This window comes from Danio rerio, chromosome 3, assembly GCF_049306965.1.
Source record: "Danio rerio strain Tuebingen ecotype United States chromosome 3, GRCz12tu, whole genome shotgun sequence".
Taxonomy (NCBI): Eukaryota; Metazoa; Chordata; class Actinopteri; order Cypriniformes; family Danionidae; genus Danio; species Danio rerio.
In genome coordinates this window covers 38,860,047-38,886,599 of record NC_133178.1, presented here as the reverse complement: position 1 = coordinate 38,886,599, position 26,553 = coordinate 38,860,047, and the positions used below count along the sequence as shown (strand labels likewise).

At 35.9% G+C, this 26,553-nt stretch overlaps 1 protein-coding gene across 16 annotated transcripts in view; it reads right to left on the bottom strand.

The window, feature by feature from the left end:
* cacna1ha (calcium channel, voltage-dependent, T type, alpha 1H subunit a) overlaps positions 1-26,553 on the bottom strand; it is a 260,158-nt gene that overhangs the window by 14,121 nt on the left and 219,484 nt on the right. For 5 of the 16 annotated variants that reach the window (XR_012401138.1, XM_073944887.1, XM_073944885.1 and 2 more), the window contains exons 15-27: positions 24,497-24,578; positions 22,851-23,059; positions 20,728-21,087; positions 18,889-18,989; positions 17,179-17,296; positions 17,027-17,095; positions 16,754-16,935; positions 16,292-16,418; positions 15,269-15,394; positions 14,789-14,878; positions 14,475-14,667; positions 4,909-5,060; positions 3,198-3,307 (exon numbers count right to left, since the gene is read on the bottom strand). Coding sequence is in view for 14 of the 16 variants with exons in the window: in XM_073944887.1 (XP_073800988.1) it covers positions 3,198-3,307; positions 4,909-5,060; positions 14,475-14,667; positions 14,789-14,878; positions 15,269-15,394; positions 16,292-16,418; positions 16,754-16,935; positions 17,027-17,095; positions 17,179-17,296; positions 18,889-18,989; positions 20,728-21,087; positions 22,851-23,059; positions 24,497-24,578 (1,919 nt within the window). In the remaining 2 variants the exon portion in view is untranslated. Of the gene's footprint in view, positions 1-3,197; positions 3,308-4,908; positions 5,061-14,453; positions 14,668-14,788; positions 14,879-15,268; positions 15,395-16,291; positions 16,419-16,753; positions 16,936-17,026; positions 17,096-17,178; positions 17,297-18,888; positions 18,990-20,727; positions 21,088-22,850; positions 23,084-24,496; positions 24,579-26,553 lie in introns of all 16 variants that reach the window. The other 11 variants (XR_012401139.1, XM_073944890.1, XM_073944889.1 and 8 more) reach the window with 4 other exon arrangements.

The window sequence follows — 26,553 nt, the reverse complement described above, 5'->3', positions numbered from 1 at the left end:
TGTTAGAGAGGTTAGTGAATTTATCCTTTGCTAATATACATAATTCATTTCAGGATCTACTTGCCTGACTTTGTTTTAATTGCAGTTTTGCTCATAAAAATGCTATAAGAACAAAGGAAAATAGTCTATATTTTTAGATGCATTTTTACTATCAATGCATAAACCACTAGGAATGAATATTAAACCAATTTAATGCTAAGATTCAGGATAATGCTAAAAGAGATATTCTGTACTGTCAGTGTGGTTTGTAAAGAAAGAGGCTCACATTACAAATCTAAATAATCTACAGCAGGGGTGCACAAACTTTTACTTATGAAGAGCCAAAAAACAAACTTGATTGAGTCTTCGAGCTGAAGGTAAATATACCAAACTGTTTTACATATATACCAAACCGTTCTACAAGTAGTTGGGTCATTTGCTAATTTATTTTTTTAATATTTAAAAATAAACATAATACATTATTTTAAATTGTATTAATTAATATAATAATATTTGGTAACACTTTATTTTGATGTCTATTTGAGTACTAGTAGACTGTCTGCTTAATATCCGCTGATACTGCTGCTAAAATTAGAAATGATGACCTTTGTCAAAGGTAATGCCCCCAATTACACCCCCAATAATCTCCTTCTCTTTTCAGATGGGATGGCAGGCTAGATCAAAGTTTACCATGGGCCAAATTTGGCCCGTAAGTCAAAATTTAGGCATTTCTGATGTATAGTGTCAAATATTTATTATATTTAAACTATTATAACAGTGTAATTCACAATAAACAGAAAAAATCAATCCAAGGCACTCAAAATGTGTAAAAAAAAAAAAAAACTTTTTAAAGAAAATATTGTTTTCCACACTTTTCAAGTGCCTTGGACTGATTTTTTGCTGTTTATTCTAGTACATTCCTTACCCAAAGAGTAGTGATACATTATTTAAGCTACCCCTGAGCACTTTTTGTTTGATTTTTGAGTGTAATTCACATTTTGACTGAACATATTCATTTCGCTGTGATCAGATGTTTTCTTAGCTGCTGTTTTCTTACTGCTCTGTTTTACAACACATTTCCATTGAAAACATGTACTTCAACATGTGTTTGACTGCAGTTTCTAGGCAAAATGAATGCTAAGAGGCAGTATGACGGCAACAAATTATGTTCCTTTTCATACTAATGATATTTACAGAGACATGTTATCAGCGAATAAAAAAGTAATTTCCTGCAGCTCTTTGGACATCACCAAAGAGTCAACACATAGTCTATGATTTGTAATTTAATATGTTTGAAAAGAGAAAAGAGTGCAGCTCATATTTAAATATGTATCGAAATATCACTTTAATGAGTGTTTATGGTGTTTAGTGGCCTTATCATACACTGCGCAATACATCGCCTGATGCAACTGAAGAGTTTTTTAGCTAGTTACAGTCTGATGCAGTTGTGATTAATAGTGAATATGCCATGTCACACAGTTTATACAGGGAATGGGAGTATGGGTGCACGATATAGGACAAAAACAATTTAAATATTTAGTTTTTCTGCAATGTATTACGATATGAATACAATTTCATAAAATTACTCTTTGGAAAGAATTCATAGTTTTACATTGATAGGGATGATTTTTATACTGGAGTGCATCTGCACTAAAATAAATAAATTTAAAATAAACTTAAATAGATTAAAGCACAGATGAAAACACAAGAAAAATTAAAATGAAACAAACATCGCTTTATGGATTTCAGTGGAGGCTAACAGTATTGAGAAATGCAATAAACTAGTTTAAAATAACACAGTATAGACTTCCTTGTAAAAATATTTAACACAATTCATCTTTATTAAAAACTTTGACAAATTACAAACTTTATAATTTCTTGTGTTTCAAATGGTTTAAATTAAGTTGAAATTGTGTGACATACTGCATTGTGACTATTGCAGATTCTCACATTGTGATGTTGATGCTAAAACAATATAATTGTGCGGCCCTAAATAAGAGACTCTAATTGGTTTGTAGCAGGTTACACACAAAACGCATTCATTATTTATTAAGAGCATGCTGAGCATGTCGTTAATATAGCCAAAGTGGATTTAGACATCTGTACCATGTGCTTAGATTGTTAAAATAGGACCCTGTGCATTTTCAGTGACCAAAAAAGAATTTCACCCTATGTTAATCAGGGCTTTAATCACATTAAATTTCTTGTATGTTACAGTACATGTACACAAGTGCGGACACAAGCACTACGTTGTTGACTGTACAGTAGATTACTTAATAGCCATCAATGTCACTAGTTACAAAGATTTCAGCCTTTTTAAGGAGAAGAATAATATAGATTTACATTATCCATCTCATCTTTTAATCTCTCACATTAAATATTGACCCCTCAAGTATAGATACTTTTTGATGGACGTTCTTTAATTACCCTGCATGATCTTTTCTGTCTGATCTGAAAAAGAGTCTGCCATGCTTTAATCTCACGTCTTTGTTGGCTTGAATAATCAATCAGTGCACACCATCTCTGAATCAAGAAATATGTTTGCTGTACACAAAGCCAATGAAGTCTTTAATTAACGTTATCGGATTAAGCACTAGCAAATTCCCTGCATGACTAAAGATATCTAAGAACACAAGTTTATCCAATGCACAAATAGAGCCTGTGATAAAAGACAAGGTCATAGAGGTTAAGGAGTCTCCCAAAGCACATTCTTACTGTGACTTTTGCATCAGAATCTAAAATACAACAGGACGGCTTAGTTAAAACAACAAGGTAATTAGAATGTAATGTATATAATCAGTATAAACTAAATACTATCCAGGGCAGGGGTGTTTAGACTCAGTCCTGGAGGGCAATTGTACACTGTAAGAGCTCAATTAGCTGGCTCAGGTTTATTCAAATAGAGTTGGAGCTAAATATACAGAACAGTGGCCCTGCAGGAGTCAGGACCATGTTTCGACACCCCTGATCTAAAGTGCATTAGGCTACATGATATATCAGCCCAAATTTGGCTGTTTGATTTAGGGTGTTGTGGTATTATTTAAAAATATAGTACATTTTGTTTCTTGTACAATAAGAATTTAGGAGTCAAAGTCACATAATCAAATAAAATCTGACAAAAATAGTGTTTGCAATCTATTCAATATGATACAAGTGGATTGATATACACATTAGATTGGCCATATTAGGTGTTTAAAGATCCATATAGGTTCCAATACCTGTCTTTGAAGAATCTCCGTATTCCAAATGCCACGAGTTTAAGCAGAGCCTCAATTATGAAGATGATTGTAAATACATAGTTACAGTATTTAAGTGCCTCGTCAAGATACTGTGGAAGATAGAAACAATTATATCAGCAGTTTTAATGCAGTGCAATGCAATAGTAAACCCACAACCACAAATGTATAAATGTTCTTGCATTATATAAAAAATAAATAATATGTTTATTATTATTTTGCCATGAAAAAGTGCTTAGTGCTACTTTATGCAACTGAAAACCAATTAATAAAATTATGGAAAAACAAAAACATCTTAGTTACACTAATATTTTTGCTTGGGTTTAGAAAACCTATTATATTAGTAAGCATAAATATGCTTTAAAAATGTTAACAGAAGGGTTATTTTCAGGATTGAAATGATTGGACCAAAAAACACAACCTCGGCCAAAATTATAATCTTAAAAAGTCACAATCAAATTTTGGGACCAAATAGGTAAATAAATAAATAAATAAATAAATAAATAAATAAATAAATAAATAAACAAATAAATAAATAAATAAATAAATAAATAAATAAATAAATAAATAAATAAATAAATAAATAAATAAATAAAATATTAATAAAAAAAAAAAACAGGTAATATGTTGATAAGATAAAACTGAGAACATTCCAAAATCTGTCAATATCATCTCAATATCTTTCAAGAGGTTAAAATAGTTTTTACAGTGTAGATAATAAGCAAATTAGTGTATCTGTCAATCTATCTGGTAGTCTATAGTGAATCTATCTGTAACATATAGAGGAAAATATTTTAAATGCATGCCAAAAAAGGCCGGCAGCTGGCCCTGATGAAGCCCTGCATTGGCCAAATTAGGCCCCAGAAGTGATAGTGGAAACGCAACTTGCCCTGGCTCACCCTGGCATGCTCGATTCAGGTGCGATAGTGGAAACGCGGCTATTGGCTTTTACAGAGTTAGCGTAGCAAAGCCTACAGCAAACAAAGTTTGGGGACTACAAAAAAATATATATCTGGCCTGGTTAGATCACAAGGATTTCAGGTTAAATGCTTACACCGTGCACATACACACGCTGTAAGGCTATAATGTAGCGGACAAAGCTAAAATGTCGTGCAAACACTGATATTTCCACAGAGGTTGTCTTGTTTCTTTATTTGGGCTTCCAAAGGACACTTGTCAGATTTTACTTTAGAGAGCAGGCGTGCGGTTCAGCTAAGTCCTCTTTCATTTTTTGTCTGATTCAGGTACAAACTGATACGACTAACAGATACTCTGATTGGCAATATTTACACAGCGCAAAAGCATGTGCTTGTAAAGGCATGATGCTTTTCCTGGTGATGTGGAGCCGATACGCATATTAAAGCACATTTTGTTAGCTGACCAATCAGAGCCTCTTGTGGGCGGGCCTTTCAGAGGAACTATATGACAGTTGTTATCATGTTAGCTGAGTAGCTGTATATAATCAAAGTAAGATATATGACAAAATACAGTGATTTTCTACAAATGAAGCATGCGCACACATTGCTTTGCATCTTATAAACACATCAAAGCCTTAAAAACACACTCTGTTCAATCTCAAAACAATAGATTTAAATCGCTGAACTGTTTAAACAGTCAAAAATTTAGCCTCAGTTGTCTAATGATGGTTTTGGGAAACACACCCCAGAAGACTTCAAAGTGTTCATATACTCACAGAAGGCTGATTGAAATGCTCGATGGACATGGTAACTACGTTGATGCAGATGATGCCGGTTATAAACAGGTCCAAATAGTGGTTGGTGCACAGTGTGTGGATGTAAAGCCGGGCTGGAGAATAGTCAGCATAATATGGTCTCCGGAGTGCCTCTGTTGATACAGCCATACAGACAGAGAACACAAAAGAGTCAGTGCAGGGTAAACACAAATAAACCAAATCACTGATGCAGAGGCAAAAGGCACAGGGTGTGAGGGGACGAATGCTACACAGAGGACCAGTGCTCATCATTACTGTGATTTTACTATCCGTTTTCAGTCCTCTTCTGCAGCACTTGTGCCTTCATGGGTTTCAAGCATGCTGCTTTTGGTAAACATGCCGTTGTAAACATGGCAGTGTGTGTGTTGGAGAACATATGATTTCAGTGAGTATTTCTCAAGGAGAGCTTACAGGTGACTGTTCATCGATTAGTTGTCCTATGAGTGATATATCGGACATGACAGCAACCATAAAATTGATTCGAGATTGAATCCATCTTTCTGAGTCTGCCGTAAAAGCGTGTGTACAGGTAAATCCCATACGCCAAGAGAGAAGCCTTTGAGCTGCTGAATATCTGATAGAGTTAAACATGCAGGTATACAGTATAACTGTTACATGGATCTTGTCGCATTAGAAGATACTGTGCTGTATGACTCTCAAGGCCACCTTAAAAGTCTTTTAAAGTCGCACATAGAAACAGCCTGTATTTCAGTATGATGCAATATTGGCAGGCCCAGATGGAATCTGTGTATGTGTTATATGCTTTTTTTCTGCTCTGAATTTGGAGGAAAATCTGCTGAACTCTGCAGAATATGATATGAGTTAAGCTGAACTTATTGCTCCTTTAGTGAAAGTTTTATTATAAATAAACCTAAATACTTGATAAATAAGCTCAAGGATGGACCATATGATTTGTGGGTGAGCAGAATTAACTATACAACACATTATTTTTGCGATGTGCAGTAGTCTCAGAGCTATGCTAATTTTAAAAAGGCTGTTAAGATAGTAAATATGCAGTTTTACATTGGCTGGTAGGCTCAGAAGGCTGTTATCATCCATCCACATGGTTAATCAGCTATATTAATAGAGACTCCAGTTCCAGATCTGTTTTCACATTACTGTGACAGTTTGGTTTAGGGTTGGGATAGGGGTAGACGTTAATAAAATACAATTAACGGGAAGTTGAATAAATAATAAAAATAATTATTGTTAACTTCCGGCCGCAGGAGTATGTGATCAATAGCTGATTAACTATGTGGATGGAGGATAACAGCCTACCAATAGGCACAGAAGTCCCCTACTGGCCCATACCTATCAGCTAATAACCACTGATAACGTCCATTCAACTGAGCGCTAACAATCGAATCGGCTGATTCGTCAGTGGTGTAAAATAACTGATTGCAAATAATTAAATTACCATGAGTAGTTTTTTCCCAGAAGTAGCACATTACTAAGTAGTCCAAAAAATATGCACATTTACTTTTACTTGAGTACAATTTTAGTTCTGTGTTTTTAATCTACCAATATCCTCTTGATGTTTGTTTGTTCTTGTCTAAATGAGTACGTTTACAACGACACCAATAATCTGATTTTAACATGATGAAGAACATATGTAAACAGCGATTTTTTTAAATTAATTTAATCGGATTAAGGTCATAATCTAATTAAACAGAAATTGGATTAAGACATGTGGAGTCAGCCAATTTCAGTCGCATTACTGAAAGGCAGTACACACCTTAATCAAACTATTACCGTCATGTAGAATCAATATTTGCGACAGGATAGTCTGTACACACACGACTGTTTGACAATATTCTCTGCACCTATTGAGTCAATAGGACCACAGACACACACACCACGATATGCGGAGGTTTTTTCCCATATGGCATGCTGTATCAAATTCCATTACAATAACACTCCTCCAGCAGTTCATACTCGCATCCAATATCCTGTTTGTCATGGGGGATGCATGAATATTCCTAAACGAAAGTGAAAGTACCAAATTGCAGTATAAGTCGACAAATTAAAAATGAAACACCCAAATTTACATGAAACTTCAGAGGAAATGTGGATAAAGTGGTGACGCAATGACGTTAATTAAATCAAATGCTATGCAACATGCAAAACGGGATCATGAAAGCAACATTCAAAAAGCAACTTATGTAAACACCTTCATCCTATTATTGTCTTATTAAGATTAAGGCAGATAATTTGATTACTGATGTCCATGTTAACGTAGTCAGTGATTAACTAAGTAGAATAATCAGTCACGTGACTCCCGTCCAATCAAATTTAGCATAAAAAGAATCACACCAGTCAGACCGAGACTTGGACTCTTAATCAGTGCAGCTAATGTGGATGATGTGAAAGCATTCAAAGTTTCCCAGAAGACACAACATCATTACACACAACCAAAGGATATGTGCTGTTTTATAACTGAAATCACCAAATGGCCTTAAACTATAACTAAATGCACTACAGTATGTTACGTTTTCAAACACATACACAATTTGGATGTGTTCTATCAATGCAGCATGAGCTTGGTTTGTGGCATCAACTGCTGGACACTTGTAGCTTGTTATTTAGGGTTCAAAGTATCAAAGTAGGGATGTCCCGATCAGTTTTTTTAATCTTTTGCCCTCGAGTCTTTGAGTTTCTAACGATACCGAAACTTCATTCGATACTACTATAATATATATAGAAAAATTAATAAAAAGGAGCAAAGAAACAGATTCAGGATGTACCTTATTTTTTATTGCTTCGCCTTATTTTAACATTCAACAACTCTGTGAGTTAGCTTGAACAATCAAGCAATAAATAACAAAAGTTCTTTACTTTTGGACAGTAAATATATATATATATATATATATATATATATATATATATATATATATATATATATATATATATATATATATATATATATATATATATATATATATATAAACTAATATAAAAACAAATAGCACATCAACTTAAAATACCCAGCAGGCAATCCTAAGTTTACATATCTCACAGTTTGTTATGGCAATGTTGTCATCAACTTCATAATACCTCCAGACCGCAGACATACTCGCGATTTCCGCTTCAAGCTTCTTCTGTGTTCTACTTTGCCGGCATTAAACCAATAGCGTCTCTGCAACAAAGTGATGTCATATCACATGCTTCACACACTGTTTCTGTATAAAGTCAAGAACAAGGTCTAACTCTGTGCCACCGCATAACTATAGAGGTATATTCGAGTACTGATTGGGAAGTAACATCCGATTCCAATTGAGTCTGAAACCGTGTGATCGGGCACGATTTCCAAACAAGTGATCGGATCTGGACATCCCTAGATCAAAGTGATTTAAATAAGCCTTAACATATTGTCACAGCAAGATTTCTGCCCTTTAGGTTACAGAGTTCGCTCCACATGTAAACATGGTGACTTATTACAGATGCATATATAAAAGTAATGTGTTCTCATGTTAAATAAATCTTTAATAATAGAACTCTCATACAAGTATCGATTTAAGTAATAAAATGTATTAATGTAGCCTAGTATTAATGTAATGACATGTCAAATCACACCAAAGTCTCAATTTTTATATATTAAACTATAGATAAATATCAAAATGAGATAATCTTAATTATTATCTTTTAGACATCCAAACAGGTAAGCATGCCTTCATGCTAACTGAATAATTTATGTGCACGAGCTGAGACCAGACATGATATTTAATTGAAGCTATATACACCACTCACATCCATATTGATTAATATTGATTAGAGTTTTGTGTTGAAATGACCATCCACACACTTCACATTCAACATCTATTTCATAAATGAGGCCCACTGTTCCTATTTTAAAAGATTTGCCCCTTTCTCTTCCTTGTCCTGTTAATCCACTCTGTGTTGATTGTTTCATTAAACGTCCTTCGATCTCACCCAGATGAATGCATTGAGGATCATTGAATAGATCCAGGCAAATAAAACTGCTATGAGTACTGTAAGTCATAGTCACATACACGATTAATCCCTTGACTGCAGTAAAGGCTGGAGGAGCCAAGTGTGTCAAAAGCAGATAAAACTGTCAGCCTTTATGCAAAAGATCATTTATCAGAAACATTTCTCTTTTTTTGCAGTGGCAGGCATGGTGCTTAAACAAAGACCACACTTCTTCACATTTATATGTTTAGTCACGTAAAATCATGGCCTTCTTACTCAGAATCCTTAATACTCACAGAAGTGAACCAGACAATGCCAATAGTGCCCTCAGTGTGCCAAACTGATTCCGACTGACAGCCAGACTGCAACAAGCTGACCATATCTCATCTCTCAACTGGATATAATGCTGTAACATTTGTTTGAGTTCAACACTATAATGTAGAATATTACATTATTCTATTAGAAACTGTCACAGACCAACCACTTTCTCTTTTGTCACAGTTCTCCTGCATTATTAGGACAATAAACTCACTTTTGATCCATTACTAAAACATTCCATCAGTTTAAACCACCCGCTTTGAATGTTATCTCGATTGAATGGGCATTGTCAGTGGTTATAAGCTGATAGATATGGGCCAGTAGGGGCCCTCTATGCCTATTGCCTGGTTATCATCCATCCACATGGTTAATTAGCTATACCAATAGAAAAGACTCCAGATTCAGATTTGTTTTTAAATTACTGTGACGGTTGGGTTTAGGGTTGGGGTAGGGGTAGACATTATTAAAATACAATAAAACGGAAAATGTAATAAATAATACAAATATTAACAGAGGGCCCCTACTGGCCCATATCTCTTAGCTGATAACCACTGATAACTACCATTCAATCAGTGATAACATTCAAATTGGCTGTTCAAACTCAGCGCACCTGAATAAAAAACAAAACAAAAAACACCGTCAAAGGGAGCAAAAACAAACAAATCAACCCACACTATCAATGTTTGCTTAAAAATTGGTTCAAAGTTCGTTTAACATTATCAGTCATATAAAGAGTGGAAATCAGCATCAAGAACACAATACCCAATAATTATTACTGTGCAGATCAATCACAGTGCTTAATATAATAAGCAATCACAAATTCAACACAAAACACCCGTTGACCACACAAAACTAAAAGAAAAAGACTAATCAAAGCTTCTTATTTTTATCCCAAGAATGATGAAGTGTGTAAGAATATAATCCATAACGCAAAACTATGCTATAATTCAATGGTAATTGTTTTCTTAAATATGCCCAGGAGACCTAACCATTACATTTAATAACATTTTGAGCAAGTATTGAAAGTGTGCTGGATTATATTTACTAAAACATTACAATGTTAGAATGTAAACAGTTGTCAAATAATTAAAACAAACTGTTTATCAATGTTTGTTTAGTAATGCCCCCAAAAGAAGATGACAAGGTTTTATAACTTAACTGTATAACTTAATAATAAGGGCGGCATGGTGGCGCAGTGGTTAGCACTGTCACCTCACAGCAAGAAGGTAGCTGGTCCCAGCTGGGTCAGTTGACATTTCTGTGTGGAGTTTGCATGTTCTCACTGTGTTTGCAAGGGTTTCCTCCAGGTGCTCCGGTTTCCACAGTCCAAAGACATGCGGTGTGGGTGAACTGAATAAGCTAAATTGGAGGTAGTGTATATGTGTGAGTGAGTGTGTATGGGTGTTTCCCAGTACTGGGTTGCAGCTAGAAGGTCATCCACTGTGTAAAACATATGCTGGATAAGTTGGCAGTTCATTTCCATGTGGCGAGGCCTGATGAATAAAGAGACTAAGCCAAAGAAAAATGAATAAACTTTATAATAGGGCTGTCCGATTAATCGGAAAGTGATGGAAATCAACATTTAGAACCTATAATCGATCACATTTTTTTCAGATCAGTTTTTTTCAATTACTTTCCCCACTGCGTGTGGAGTCATGTGACCCCACTCTGTTAAGGCTGCTTTAAAGTCCTGTGTCAAACTCACGAGTGTGGTCTGGTGCAGCCTATGAGTGGTCGCATACCTGCGCAACTCTCAAAAAATGTAACTACACGTCGCTCACTTGCACTACATTGAAGATGATTGTAAGCTGCTCCAGAGATGCCTTGAAATGGCATATTTTCCATTACAATAAAATTGTTATTTTAAATAAAATATTTGTTTACAGAAGATTCAAGAAATGTTCTGATAAAATATTATTTACACAATATACAAGTAATTTTATTCAGAAGAGATACTGCTTATTTACTACTTTTTATATTAAAAACATTAAAGTGTAAGTTATTTACTTGTGACTAGTTTTAGGAAATGTGTGTTTTAATTTTAGTTATTCAGCACTGATGCTTAATAAATAATCATAGATATGAGATGGTGTGTGGTTTCTTCAATTATTTTAAAATCAAGTAATGCACCCTTCATTTAAAAATCTCTTGTAATATGTTCGCATATTTACTGTACAAAACTCAGTGAACTAAGAGGGCAAATAAAATTAAAAAAATAAAATAATTGCTTTGGTTTTAGGCCAAATCATCCAGCACTACTTTAAAATATGATAACTGTTTAATAGTGTTACTGATCATGTAAAAGTACTTTTTCATTACTTGATTACATTTTAAAATACCATCTAAAATAACAAACTTTGCACTTTTACACTTCTGTGGTCAAAACACAAAACTCATGAACAGCCATTAACACATACACACTGACATTCTGTATTAAGTCAGTATTTAGGCAGAAATCTTGGGAGTAATATTTGATGCCACTTGACCTTCAAAACACACACAATCCTGCAGATTTGCACCACACAACATCAAAGCATGATACACAACTTTGTGTCCAGATCCTTTTCATTTTTAGGCTGGACTACTGCAGTGCTCTTTAGGCAGGACATTTATCCTGTGCAATAAAACTTCAAAATGCAGCAACATGACTGAGAGCCCATGTCATCCTTCTCTTTATCTCTCTGTACTGGCCATCGGTTGCAGATCACATCAAGTTCAAAACATTGATATGCTGCACCCTCCAACCTCCATTTGCACTTATAAGTGTCACCTTGTCACTTCAAGCCACAAAATCACTTCACAGAACCATCTAATTCAGCGTTCCTGTGGGAATGATCCTCTCCAACCCATCCAAATTGCAGAATATCTGACAATATTCAAGAAGTAGATGAAAACTCATCTCTTTCATGAGAATATAACCACATCAGACAACCCCCCCCCCCCATTTTTTTCTTATTTCCTCCCTAGTCTTGTACTATTCTAAACGATTTCTAATTTGTATCACATACAATTTTAGTTTTAATTTGACTTTTGTTGAAGATTCACTGAAATTTGGGGAAAAAATACTTTAATTCCTTGAAAATGGGTAAAAATTGTTTGCTAAATAATAAATAATAATAAAAAAATTGAAAAAAAATTGAAAAAAATAAAAAACTGAAGAAAAAATAAATAAATTGAACAAAACATACTATTATTTACTAATATGAAAAACTATTATTTACTAAACGCAAAATACTATTACTAACTAATACAAAAAAAATACTATTATTTTTTTTTTATTTGGATGCAAAATGTTAACATTACCTTTGCCTGTTTGCATATATGTAAAAAATGTCAAACAGACATCCAAACATAGATTTCCTGGAGGGCTAAATTTGGGCTGCAAATGAAAATAGACATCCAATAATAGTCTAAAAATAGAGTCATCAAATAAACAGATTAGACAAACACGTGCAATCATTCATTCCTGTATATTTGATGACTAGTCTTAGTACTATTGTTAAGACGTCTATTAGACGTCAGTGACAGCCCGAATTAATTTGTTTGGCTCTCTATTAGGTGTGGTTTACTCATAAACTGAGGGGGGTCTGGATGCAGACCGGGTGCAGTGCAATCTTAGCTGCATCCAATGCTTTCTAATGGGCTCACCTAAACGCACCCCTGACCCTACCCATCACAGTGACGTCACTTACTCCATTGTGTCTGACATGGCATCACTGAGTGATGCAATCCCAGCTTGCATCATAAGCCGTACTTAAACTATGTACAGTTGCCTCGAAACGAGCCAAAGCACGCTTGTCCCCCCTCCCGTCTCCCCCGACGGCCCGCACTCACATTACAATCAGGCCTGGGCACGCTTACGTCATCGATGCTGCACTGTTCAGTAAGCGCTCTCGCTCAGCACAGTGGACATTTCTCTAGTTATATCGTTTCAGTTGTTTGATATGCAGTGACATGCAGTCAAATATTTCCCCAAACAGTCCTTAGGGATGCGGTGACACGCAGTCAGATATTTCGCTGAACAGATCCTCCACTTTTGGCACTCATAAACCATCATAAAGCCCTCGTGCTGCAGGAATGAGGAGGTTTGCTGAAGGTGTGCAGCTATCAAGCAGTAAGGGGTTTGCATCTTTAATAAACAACAGCAGTTTGCATTCATTGAACAGTATTGATTAATAAATACATATGAAATAGTCCCTTAAATGTCACGTCTCGCTTTCAGTTTCGGGCTTTGGCGTGTTTTGCACTCACACTACAAGCGTACCGCGCCAAAGCCCAAATGAACCGCGCTCAGGCCCACCTCTTCTTACCAGGCCAGGGCCGGCCAAGTGAACCGTGCTTGAGCCCGATTCAGCGCACTCACACTTCTCAAACCATCCGGGAAACGGGCCTGGGCACGATACGGATGGCATAGTGTGAGTAGGCCCATAAAGGCTGCATCCAGATACTATTGCATAAACTAATTTCGAGGATCACATGTATTTCTGTGTGAAGTTTGCATGTGGGTTTCCCCCAGGTTTCCCGGTTTCCTCCCACCGTCCAAAGACAAACACCATAAGTAAACTGACTACTCCAAAATAGCATCTTAAGAAAACTCTTAGCCAGATATATCTCAGTACGTTCACAAGCTGGGGAGTTCTCAAGACCTACCTCAGCTCAAACTTCCCTCTCGCCCTTCAAACGAGAGGGAGCCCCGGGCTCGAGTTTATTCTGAGCTCAGGGCTCTCTCCCGGGACAGCATGCCAAATACACTTTATTATCAATTATCAGCTAAGTCTGAACTTTTGAAATGTCTTTTTAACACAAAATTGCTTAGTGGGAAATGTGATTCATCAATGTTTGTTGACTGTACAAGCTCAAACTTCGCATTTCAACTTTAAAGCTCTCTGATGATACTAAAATGAAACTAATATATCAATTGAAGAGTCGTTATTAGTTCAAACTTCTACTAACCGATCCCCACACTTAATAATAACAGCAGGATGCTCTGCTGCTTTGGCCATGATGACCTCACATGTACTGTGCAAACTAGCCCTGTTTACTTGTCATGCAGCCCCAAGTGTTTTGGGCATCTCATGCAGGAACATGCTGCAGTCCATCGCAATCCAAGGCTGACATCAGATTGGTGCCAAAATGTGCATGGATTTTGAATTTCCTCAGCCTTTAGACTGCTTCTGACTTTTTAAATAAAAAGAAAACTCTAGCTTTCTCTCTCAGGCTCTTGAAGCAGGCAGTGCTCAGAAAAATAGACTACCGACCAGACCCGCAATTCTCCTTACTCCTGCGCTTTTTCTCCATCAGTTTTTGCCTCTTCAACTCCAGCAGACGCGCCTCCACTTCCTCCTGGTCTTGACGGCACTTGTGGAAGTTTTCCACCACTACTCCGACAAACATATTCAGGACGAAGAAGCTGACGATTAGCAGAAAGGAAATAAAATATAACAGCATCCAGGGGTTGTGGTTGCGCTCAGGCTGTGGACATGAAGGGCAGGAAGACAAAGGACAAATCCATCATTTGACAAATAAGGAATGTCTCACGATCTTTATAAATGCTGAAACAATACTGGCTAAAATGAGCAAAGCAGATGCAAACCTGCTGGTCCACACCAACAGCATCCAACCCATCATACATTATATTGACCCATCCATCCTTACAGGAAAGCACGAAAAGAGACATGAGAGCCTGCGGAAGAGAGAACCATCATTCATTCAGTGCCATTACAGGACTCATATATGCAATCTGGGAATCATTTCGACCATATTACTGCAGAATTTTTTTTTTCTGAAGGTCGAGCATCATGACCTCACTTTTTTATTCAGCCAGTCACTTTATTATTCTTCACAGTGTCAAAACACCCCCTCTCTATACTTTCATTCCCCCACATTTAGCTTTTAATTTTATAACAAAGTCAAAACCTACAATTTGTAGTAGTAGCCCTTCTTGTGAGTATTGCTTCTTAAGGATAAGTTGCTTAATGCCTTCCTCATTAGTAAATCATTTTGGACTAAACCGTCTGCTATATGACTAAATGTAAATATAAAATCTATGAATGATATCTGAGGAAAACAGTACCTGTCCCAAGTTGTCAAAATTGTACTTTCTTCTGATCCATTTGAGGTTTGCCTGAAGACAGTCAGACTTATTGGTGATGTTTCTGGTATCGCCGCCTTCACAGTGGAAAAACTTTCCTTTGAAGAGCTGCAATTGATCAAAGCAAACATGTTCATAGCATGCTCATTGCAAAAATCTAATTTAATATCCCAATATCTGTGCTGACAGATGCAATTGCTTTAAAAACCACTCTGAAAACCATGCTCTGCATTTTTTAAATGCTCCATCAGTTCATGAAGTGCTCACAGCTGAGCATTTCTTTAACTCAGATTCATTCTAAAAATGTACCTCTAAATATATATTTCTAGAAAGCGACAAATATGTCCCAGGAACTACATTTTTTTGCAGTTTTTGTTTTAAATCCACCAGAGACCACTGTGTATGCTTTTTAAGATCTCAAATTTCTCTCCTGAGTGCCTTTCGCATCTGCTATTCTTGTGTAAACCCACCAGAGGCTGCTGTTGACTGAATGACCGATCGAATGACTCACCCTCCTCCTTCCTCAAAGCCAACCAATAGTGTTTTCAAAAGCACAGATTGACCCACCCACCATCCCAGCCAACACTCCTTGATTTCAGACCCATCTCCCACCACTATCTTGTTTTGTTATTTCTTCCGGAAAACTCCCACAATATCACCCCCACCCCCCCTTAGTAAAAAAGTTCTCAACTTTTTGATACAGACTGTAACACCCCTGGGAGTGCATAGTACAGTTAATTACCCGGTTCTCAGCTGTGTTATTTAGACACTTCACTCCCGATACTGCAGCCACAACACAGAATGAGTCTGTGTTGGCATTTTTAGAACAGCACTGGTGTTTTAAGATGTCAAAATGCTTCGATTGACAATTTTAATTTGATGAGAACACCTATAGTGTCATCTTTGACCTGTTCATATTGTAAATATTTTACATTTATATCTTGCCATTTGAAAAATATTTTTAGCTAATTCGCCCCAATAAAATGTAGTGACTGATGCATTCACCTGAACTCCAAGAATGCCGAAAACAATAAAGAAAGCACAGCAGATCAGCACAATGTTCCCAATGGGCCTCAGGGACGTTATCAACGTTTCTACTACCAGCTTCAGACCAGGAGCACGACTAATTACTCTATAGAGAGAAAACAGACAAACAAAGACAAGCCATTTCAAGCTGTTTAGATTCCGTTCCATAGATTTAACATTTATACAATGACACAATTGTCTGAATGACCTTTAAGATCAATAAACCACTGCCTGCTTTAAAATCATTTCAAGGCTAACAGACTTCACTTTGCCAAGCTTAAGCTGAATCAGTAAGTGGGCTTGTAGCGTGTAGGTTCTGGAAATAATGCAACCACATAATTAACCTTCAGTTTATTCCTTAACTGGAGCAATGACCATGTAGGGGATTTCATTGATCGCCTGTGCCTCAGACGTGCATGTTTTGACCTTTCGCTGGCTCACCTCAGTGGCCGCAGAGTTCGCAGCAGGCGAAGAACCCTCAGGATGCCAAAGATTCGGTTTCCAGTCCAGGCCAGAGAGACCAGAATGTCAATGAGGGACACAAAGACCAGCACCCCATCCAAAACATTCCATGTGCTCTTTAGATAACTCTGGTTCCCGGAGTAGAAACCAAGGGCCACAACCTTTAACACAAGCCATATAACGTCTATGCAACTGTTTTATGAAATGTATGCTCTTAACAAAGAAAGAATAATATAAAACTCTAAATCATACCTTCACTGTCATTTCAGCAACAAATATCACAGTGAAAACATAGTTTGAGACGAGGAGAAATAATCGCTCCTAAAATAAAAAGCAAATGAACAAACTTCATTGTATATTCAGTAAGCAACAAAATAGCAAATGAGATTAAAGATTCCACTTACAGATTGTTGAATATGGGGTCTCTCCAGAGCAATAGTGATGCAGTTTAGGAAGATGAATACTAAAACTACATAATCAAACATCTTGTGAGAGATGAGTTTTTGACACATCATCCGAAACCTAAAAGAGAATTGTAGAACAATCACAAATGTGAACATTTCATCATGTTGAGATCTTTTTAAGCTCATGAATCATAGGCTATGAGAAGGAAACTACTCTTCAAACTACAGTATAGGTCAACAGGTGCACAGTTGTGGGAACCACATAAGTTTGGGAAACTGTTTTGAAATTTTTGGTATGCCCTGTTTCGGAAATTAGATAATTAAGTTGGGAAATTGCAAACTTAGTTTGAAAGAAGGATTAGGGAAATGCACTCCTTACTGGAAAATCTGAACCAGTGAGTCGTTAACTACAGACTCGCTCTGACCAGATCATTTGAATAAGAACTGTAAGTTGTCAACAGCACACTTGCTCTTTATGGTTCATTTAGAATCAGTGAGTCATTAACTGCAGACATGCACAGAATGGCTCATTCGAATCAGTAAGTCAATAACTGTAAACTCACTTAGAATTCAATATGTGAGTCATAAACTGCAGACTCTCTCAGAATATATCATTTTAATCGTTGAGTCATCAACTGCAAACTCGCAATGAATGAATCATTTGAATCAGTGAGTTGTTAACTGCAGACTCCCTCAGAATGAATATTTTGAATCATTAAGTCATTAACTGCAAACTCGCATTGATTAAATCATTTGAACCAGTGAGTTGTTAACTGCAGACTCACTCAGAATGGATAATTTTAATCATTGAGTCATCTACTGCAAACTTGCACTGAATGGATCATTTGAATCAGTGAGTTGTCTACTGCAGACTATCTCAGAATAGATCACTGTGATCAGTGAGTCGTCAACTGCAAACTCGCAATGAACAAATCATTTGAATCAGTCAGTTGTTAACTGCAGACTCACTCAGAATGGATCATTGCATTCATTGAGTCATCTATAAACTCTCAAAGAATTAAATATTTGAATCAGCGAGTCGCTAACTGAGGACTCGATCAGTATGGATCATTTGAATCAGTGAGAAGTCAACTGTAAACTCACATTGAATAGATCATTTGAATCAGAGAGTTGTTTACTGCAGACTCTCTCAGAATAGATCGTTTGAATCACTGAGTCATCAACTGCAAACTTTTAAAGAATGAGTCATTTGAATCAGTGAGTTGTTAACTTCAGACTCACTCAGAATGGATCATTGCAATCCGTAAGCCATCAACTGCAAATTCTCAAAGAATTAATCATTTGAATCAGTGAGTTGTTAACTGCAGACTAACTAAGAATGAATCATCATAATCATTAAGTCGTCAACTGCAAACTCGCAATAAATGAATCATTTCAATCAGTAAGTCGTTAACTGCAGACTAGATCAGAATGGATCATTTGAATCAGTGAGTCATCAACTGCAAACTCGCAATGAACGGATAATTTTGAATTAGTGAGTCATTAACTGCAGAATCACTCAGAATAGATCATTTGAATCAGTGAGTCATCAACTGCAACCTTACAATGAATGAATTATTTGAATCAGTGAGTGGTATTGCTTTCAAATCTAGTGAAGTAAAAATAAAGAGTCACACATAAAGATAAAGAAATGATGTCTAAAAATGCACTTAAGTATAGTGGTAAAATGATATCAGGACAATTACGTACTTGTTATGAGGAGAGAACAGGTAAAGTGACCATTCCTCATGATCTTTGCACCACTTGGGTTTATAAGCTGCCAGGGTCCTCCTGAGACGGAAACAGAAGCTCTGTAACATACAAAACAGAAGTGTCAGCAAACTCAACCTGAACTATAGCTAATTACTACATCTTTAAACACAACTTTTCAAAAGTTTAAAGCATTTAGCTTAGATTAGAACCTTCACTTATTAGCATTAGGCTAATGGACTTCATTCAATACATCAATAAAGAGGAATTTGAAATGTCTGCTTGGTTAAATGTGATGAATCACCGTTTTGTAAACATGTAGTAGACTGTTTATCTTGGTTTATTTTTTGTTTTCTGCAATATACATTTTGTGCAATTAAAATCTAATTGCATCTCACTGATTTGAAAGGTACTCAGATTGAAAGATGGATCAAGAAATGACTCCATAATGTATCTGTAATTATAAGGATGGCAATACATTTGTGGGAAATCACTTCCACTTGTTCTTGCACAGCACTGACACATTTATGGATTCTTATGGAAATTTTTATGCACCCACTTATGTAACATCATGAATAACCCATTTTAATAACAAAATAACCATCGTAGGTGTTAACAAATTACAGTTTGACTTCTTATATGAACACACAATCTTCAAGTAAACAAATAAAACAAATGTAAATGAACACAAAATAAAAACATTTAAGTGAAAAAATATTATATTATATTATTATATTATATTATATTATATTATATTATATTATCCATTATTATATTTTTATAATTGTTCTCTTTAAATCATGTTTTTTTTTTTTACTTTTTTCACCAAGTACCACCTCAGAAAAAAAAAAGTCTCTCCATGTACCACCATAATGATTAAATTGAAATATATAGTACGCCTAATTAAGCAGCTACAACTCTGCACAGTTCACAAACGTGGCAGATTAAATCTTATTATTATGAATATTTATTATTGTCAGCCACTTAAAACATAATAAATAGTTTGAACAATAACACACTTACAGTTAAAAAAAGACAAATAAAACGTCAACGTAATTTAAAAGTTAATTAAAAATGGCATTGTTCTTAAAAAGTTGAAAGAAAACTGCTGTATATAATATATTAATATATAATATATTATATAATATGTTAAAGAGGGATGATGAGTCAGGGAGGACAGACTTAATAAACCTAATTCTCAGCCATGAGTCGGGTCTAAGACAACACACAACAGATAATTCTAAAAAACATGTTTTTTTTTGTTTTGTATTTTATAGAATTGTCTACAAATAATATATAATAATAGATATTTATTTTAATTGATTAGCTAAACCTAATAGTGACTTGTTTTCTTTGCTCATACCTATTTTAAAAACCATAACAAACCATAATCATAATTATATGATATTGGTGCTCACATAACATGCTCACTATTATCAATAATAAAATCTGTTATTGCTGCTGATCAATACTTCAATATTACAATAAAAAATCATTGAAAATGTGAATTAGTAGGATGTCCAGACATTTGCCTATCTGTATACATTGTACTGTATGTGAGCCTGTATTGTATTGTAGCCCCATGGTTCCTGCTTATTTCACAGCACTCGAAACTCAATTTCAAAACGAGGCCTCTTGAGTGCGCAGATATCATCACACTGACACCAATAAAGGTCACTTTCCATCAGCCAAGAAAAACAATTACTGCCTCCAAACTACCATGCAGAATCAATTACAGCTTGACAATTAGTCTCCACACAAGAAAACCCCCTAAGGAAAAAAAATCTTTGAAAAACAAGGCACAACTGTAACGAACAACACAGAAGAGGCGCAACGTACATCATCCAAGTCCTCCTCAGCGATGGAGTCCTCCTTGTTGAGACTGGCAGACAGGTCAGCGAGTATGTGTTGGCTTCGTCCATTGCAGTCGAGGTATTCCCCCATTTGAGGCAGTTCTGGGATGTCCAGAGAGCTGGGGTGCTGCAGGGAGCCTCCGCTGATGTTAGTCAGCTTCTCCGCCTCTATGTCGTCATCCTCAAAGCTGCCCCTGCCTTCCCCGGACAGCAGAGACTCGCGCTCCCCAGATGTGTCCTTCCTTTTCAGACTTGGCGCTCGTCCTAAGCTGTTCCAGGACGACCTGCGGCTGCCCCAGTTACTGCCCGAGCCACGGGGGTGGCATGGTGATCTTCTTGGACTGGACTGGAATAGTAAAAGAGTATACACACATACAGTACATAACAGTATGCAGTAGTAGAGAATGCTTCAGAAAGAAAGCTGCTTTCATTTTGACAAAGACTACAAACCAACTGCATGCTTGTTTCCTACATGTGGTTTTAGGTATACAGTAGTCAACATTTGAAGTGGATCATCACAATTCATCAAAGCTGTCCTACAACTATTAAAACAATTGGACAATGCTGAAAAACATTTTCGATTCACTTTGAATGTTGACTACTGTATATCCAACCCATTAGACATGCATATATATATAGGCTACACTTAAATATATTAAATACCTAACACCCAGGCTGTCTACAAAAAATACTTTTTTTTTTCTGAGGAAACTTAGATTGTTTCGGGTTTGTAGCTCTATGATGACACTGTTTTATAAACTATTTATTAAATTTGTTTTATCTTTCTGCATAGCAGGCAAGATCATTTGATTTCCTCAAAAACGGAAATATAGCGAAATGTAGTAAAAAAAAATAATTAAACCATATTTATAGTAAAAAGTGTTTTTTTATTTATAGTCTTGTTAGTTTCATACTGTTTTGAAAAAATAAAACATTTATATTACTTTCAGAAAGAAAGTTTAAACATTCGAACCGAAATAAACATTTGATTTAATCAGCCCACAATATTGTCAGTATATTGGCTACTTTGTATGAAATCGTACAATTTCACTTGTATAAAAATGTACGATTTGTTAAAGGGAGATGTAGCCCAAATTCCAACAATAAACCTAACCCTTATTGAGGGAAAAACAAATCATACTAAAATATACAAATGAGGTTAACACCTTATTTTGATGGTCCGTTTGAGTATTAGTAGACTGGTTTAATATGTTGATACTGCTCATTCAACAGACATTTAACTGACTATAAGAAACTTTGTAAGAACATGTCAACTTACAATAACCCTAACCACAACCTAACAGTCTAATGAGAATTAGTCGGCATGTGGATGCAATGAAACTTAAATACAAACAGACCATTAAAATAAAGTGAGATCATACAAATATATATGTAATGAATTTGACACTCAAAAAGTTACAAATTGCTGTAAGACTGCATTGTTTTAACAAATAAGTAGAAAGTGATTATATTCACACTGAATACATTGGACACATCTAACCATTATCATTCAACAATTTAAACTACCTGTCAAAAGTTTGGGGTCAGTTTTTTTAATGTTTTTTAAATAAAAGTATTCTGTTCATCAAGGCGGCATATATTAAATAAAAAAAATCTAAATTTGTAAAATTTTTTATAAAAATTTCTTATTGTATGTAGTTTCAAGTGAAATTATCACTCCAGTCATTGTTGCTTTTATTACTATCACAATTGATAATAGAAGACTGGATTAATGAAGCTGAAAAATTCATCATTAAAATCACTTCAATAAATAATTTAATTAAATTATAAACTACTTTTGAACAGTTATTTTATAGTGCAATAACATTTCACAGTTGTATGATTTGTACTGTATTTTTAATGAAATAAATGCAGCATTGGTGAGCAGAAGAAGCTTATTTTAAAACATTTAAAAATCCTACTCACCCCAAACTTTTGACCGGTAGTGTAGCTAATTAATATTTAAATAACACTGTTAAGTTTTCATTCATCCCACCTTAATTTACCTCACTGCGATAAAAAGGTAAATAATGTTATTAGGTGATTACAAAACTGCCTGAAACGATCAATCTATGACACCACAATAATAAACAAACAAGACTTTCTTACCAGGGACTTCTGATCAAAAGCATTTGGATCTATGGAGACAGCACTGCCCCGTCTGGACTCGGTCAAGTCAAACACAGACTCGGGCCCCAGAGAGCTCTTTGGAGTGGGCATGGGTGTGGCAGCAGTGCGCATGATGATTGGTGGAGGCAAAGTGCCACAAGGATCCACATGCCCATTGGCTGACAACATCAGAGAGTAGAACTTCAAGTCTGGATCAGAAATTGAAAGGGGTTCTAGAATACAAGTTATCACCATGCAGGAATTACTTAAAGCATGCAAAGTTGTTTTTAAGTATGCTCATACACTCATCGGCCACCTTATTAGGTACACTTGTTCAACTGCTCATTAACGCAAATTTCTAATCAGCAAATCACATGACAGCAACTCGATGCATTTAGGCATGTAGACATGGTCAAGTAGACCTTCTTCAGTTCAAACCGAGCATGAGAATGGAGAAGAAAGGTGATTTAAGTCACCTTGAACGTGGCATGGTTGTTGCTGCTGCCTGACGGGCTGGTTTGAATATTTCATAAATCTCTAGGGTGTACAGAGAATGGTCCGATAAAAGAAAATATCCAGTGAGTGACGGTTCTGTGAGCACAAATGCCTTGTTGATGCCAGAAGTCAAAGCAGAATGGCCAGACTGGTTAGAGCTGAGAGAAAGGCCACAGTAACTCAAATAACCACTCGTTACAGCCAAGGTATGCAGTCGCAGTCGAACACGTCGAACCTTGAGGTGGATGGGCACCACCAGCAGAAGACGACACCAGATGCCACTCCTGTCAGCTAAGAACAGGAAACTGAGGCTACAATTCACACAGGCTCACCAAAACTGGACAATAGAAGATTGTAAAAACGTTGCCTGGTATATAGAGTCTCAATTTCTGCTGTGACATTCGGATGGTAGGGTCAGAATTTGGCATCAACAACATAAAAGTATTGATTTATTCTGTCTTGTCTCAATAGTTCTGGCTGGTTGTGGTGTAATGGTGTGGAGGATATTTTTTGGCACACTTTGGGCCGATTAGTACCGATTGAGCATCATGTCACGGCTTACCTGAGTATTGTTTTCCATCTCTTTATGACAACGGTGTACCCATCTTCTGATGGCTACTTTCAGCAGGATAAAACGCCATGTCATATAGCACCAATTATCTCAGGATGATTTCTTGAATATGACAATGATTTCACTGTACTCAAATGGCCTCCACAATCATCAGATCTCAATCCAATAGAGCACCTTTGGGATGTGGTGGAACGAGAGATTCGCATTGACAAATCTGCAGCAACTGTGTGCTGCTATCATGTCAATATGAACCAAAATCTCTGAGAATTATTTCCAGTCTCTTGTTGAATCTATGCCATGAAGGATTAAGGCAGTTCAGAAGGCAAAAGGGGGTTCAACCCGGTACCAGAAAGGTATACCTAATAAAGTGGCCAGTGAGTGTATACTCTATATAAAATAGATGCTCAATGAATTTAATGTGATTGAAAGACCACTGCTGTCTTTAATGGCATCTATAACGGACTAAAGTCTATGTCTGAATGAATGACTAAGAAAAATTGATGTAGTGTAAAAATTGTTCATGCATGCACAAAAAGTAATTTTGCATGTTAATAACATTTTATGAGTAAAAGCAAGTAACCTGAACTTTGCAGCTGCTCCATTTTCTCTTCAGAGTTCACTGATGTCTTTTCCTCATCTCCGTCTGACTTGTTAGCATCTCCCTGCAAAGCACAAGAGATTTTATGGACAGCTCACAGTGTTTCAGTAACCGCTGAGCCCAGTAAAGCTTTATTCTGGATGCATTGAAGCCAAACAGGAGATGCGCTCTCTCAGAGGACATCAACAACAAACTGGCCTTCACTCAGTCTCAGCCTGCTGTGCATTCAGACAGCTGCGGTGCCTGCATCATCAGTGCCCTGCTACTTTGTCAGTCCTCTTTTTCGGCTGGGTTGTGTGAAGTTGGTGTTTGTTTTAGCCTTCGCAGGTTTACACCTACTAATAACAAGTTCACAATTCACACAGTCCCCAAGCATGACAGATGGGCCAAACGCTGCAGCACTGTATCAGCAATGCACTTTAACTCCCCAGACTATCTGGCGGAAGCAGATACTTAGTTTGTGCACAAATCTGCATCCTCATGAAGCCAAATGTCTGTTGCACAAATGCCACAGGTTAACCTGGAGTGACCATCCCGTATATTACAGTAGCTACCAGGTTAAATCTAGTTCTTAATTTATATATATTCATATAATTCATTTATATGAAATTATCCACTATACCCTTTAATATTGCACAATTTGAGGCAGCAAACATTTGCAAGCCATAGTGGATGTTCTGAAGTGCACTCAGTCGATCCCACAATGCACTGCAATAACCAGTGTACAACTGATGTACATTCAACAGTCAGAAAATACCCATAATAATGCACTGTGAAAGTTTGCATGTGAATGAGTTTACGCATCAGACCACGGAATGACATTGACAGCTGAATCCTATGGGTGTAAGTTTTATATACATTAATTATTAAATTAACATTTGTACATTTGACAGAAATCTAAATATTTAGTTTGATTATTAATAGACAGATTGATAAGCGTTAAATATCTATCACAAGGTCTGTCTGAGGGAGTTATCAATCTGCAAAGCACAATCAAATCAACATCCCTTCCAGTGCACTCAGCTATTTTCAACCACTCCTTTAAGTTTAATATATTAGACAAACAGGGGCGGACGTAGGGCCTAAGCAATTCCAGGTATGCGGCCCTAGCATGAAACTTAAAACACTCACTTTCTTTTTTTGTAAATAAACTGCATATTAAAAATATATTTTATATGGAACCATATTCTTTTAAATGTAAAATTAAATGCAATAAATGAACAATTAAAAAGCAAGTTCACAAACTAACTATTAACAGTTAATTAGCCATTTTTGTGATTAGATTTGAATACTTTCATGTGCAGTATCAAAGGAACATTCCATTAGTTATGGGGGTCTCAGGTTCGAAAATAAGTAATAACTTCAAAAAATAACCTTAAATGATAACCTTAATGGTTTTAGACAGATTTTACAACATATGATAAAAAATATACAGTTGATGTCAGAATTATTAAAAGTATTTTCCAAATTATGTTTAACAGAGCAAGGACATTTTCACAGTATTTCTGATAATATTTTTTCTTTTGAATAAAGTTTATTTTTGTTTTATTTCGGCTAGAATAAAATCCTTTTGTTATTTTTTAAATAAACATTTTAAGGTCAAAATTGTTAGCCCCTTTAAGCTAGATTTTATCTTGATAGTCTACAGAACAAACCATCGTTATACAATAACTTGCCTAATTACCCTAACCTTACTAGTTAACCTAATGAACCTAGTTAAGCCTTTAAATGTCACTTTAAGCTGTATAGAAGTGTCTTGAAAATATATAGTTAAATATTATTTACTGTCATCATTTCAAAGATAAAATAAATCAGTTATTAGAAATGAGTTATTAAAACTATTATGTTTAAAAAAAGTGTCATAAAAAATCTCTCCATTAAACAGAAATTGTGGGAAAAAAATAAACAAGGGGGCTAGTAATTTAAGGGGGCTAATAATTCTGACTTCAATGTTATAACAGATCTATATGATTAATGTAGGCTTCTTGGGATTGGTCGGGCCCCCTAATTCCCCAGGGCCCTAAGCAACTATTTACCTC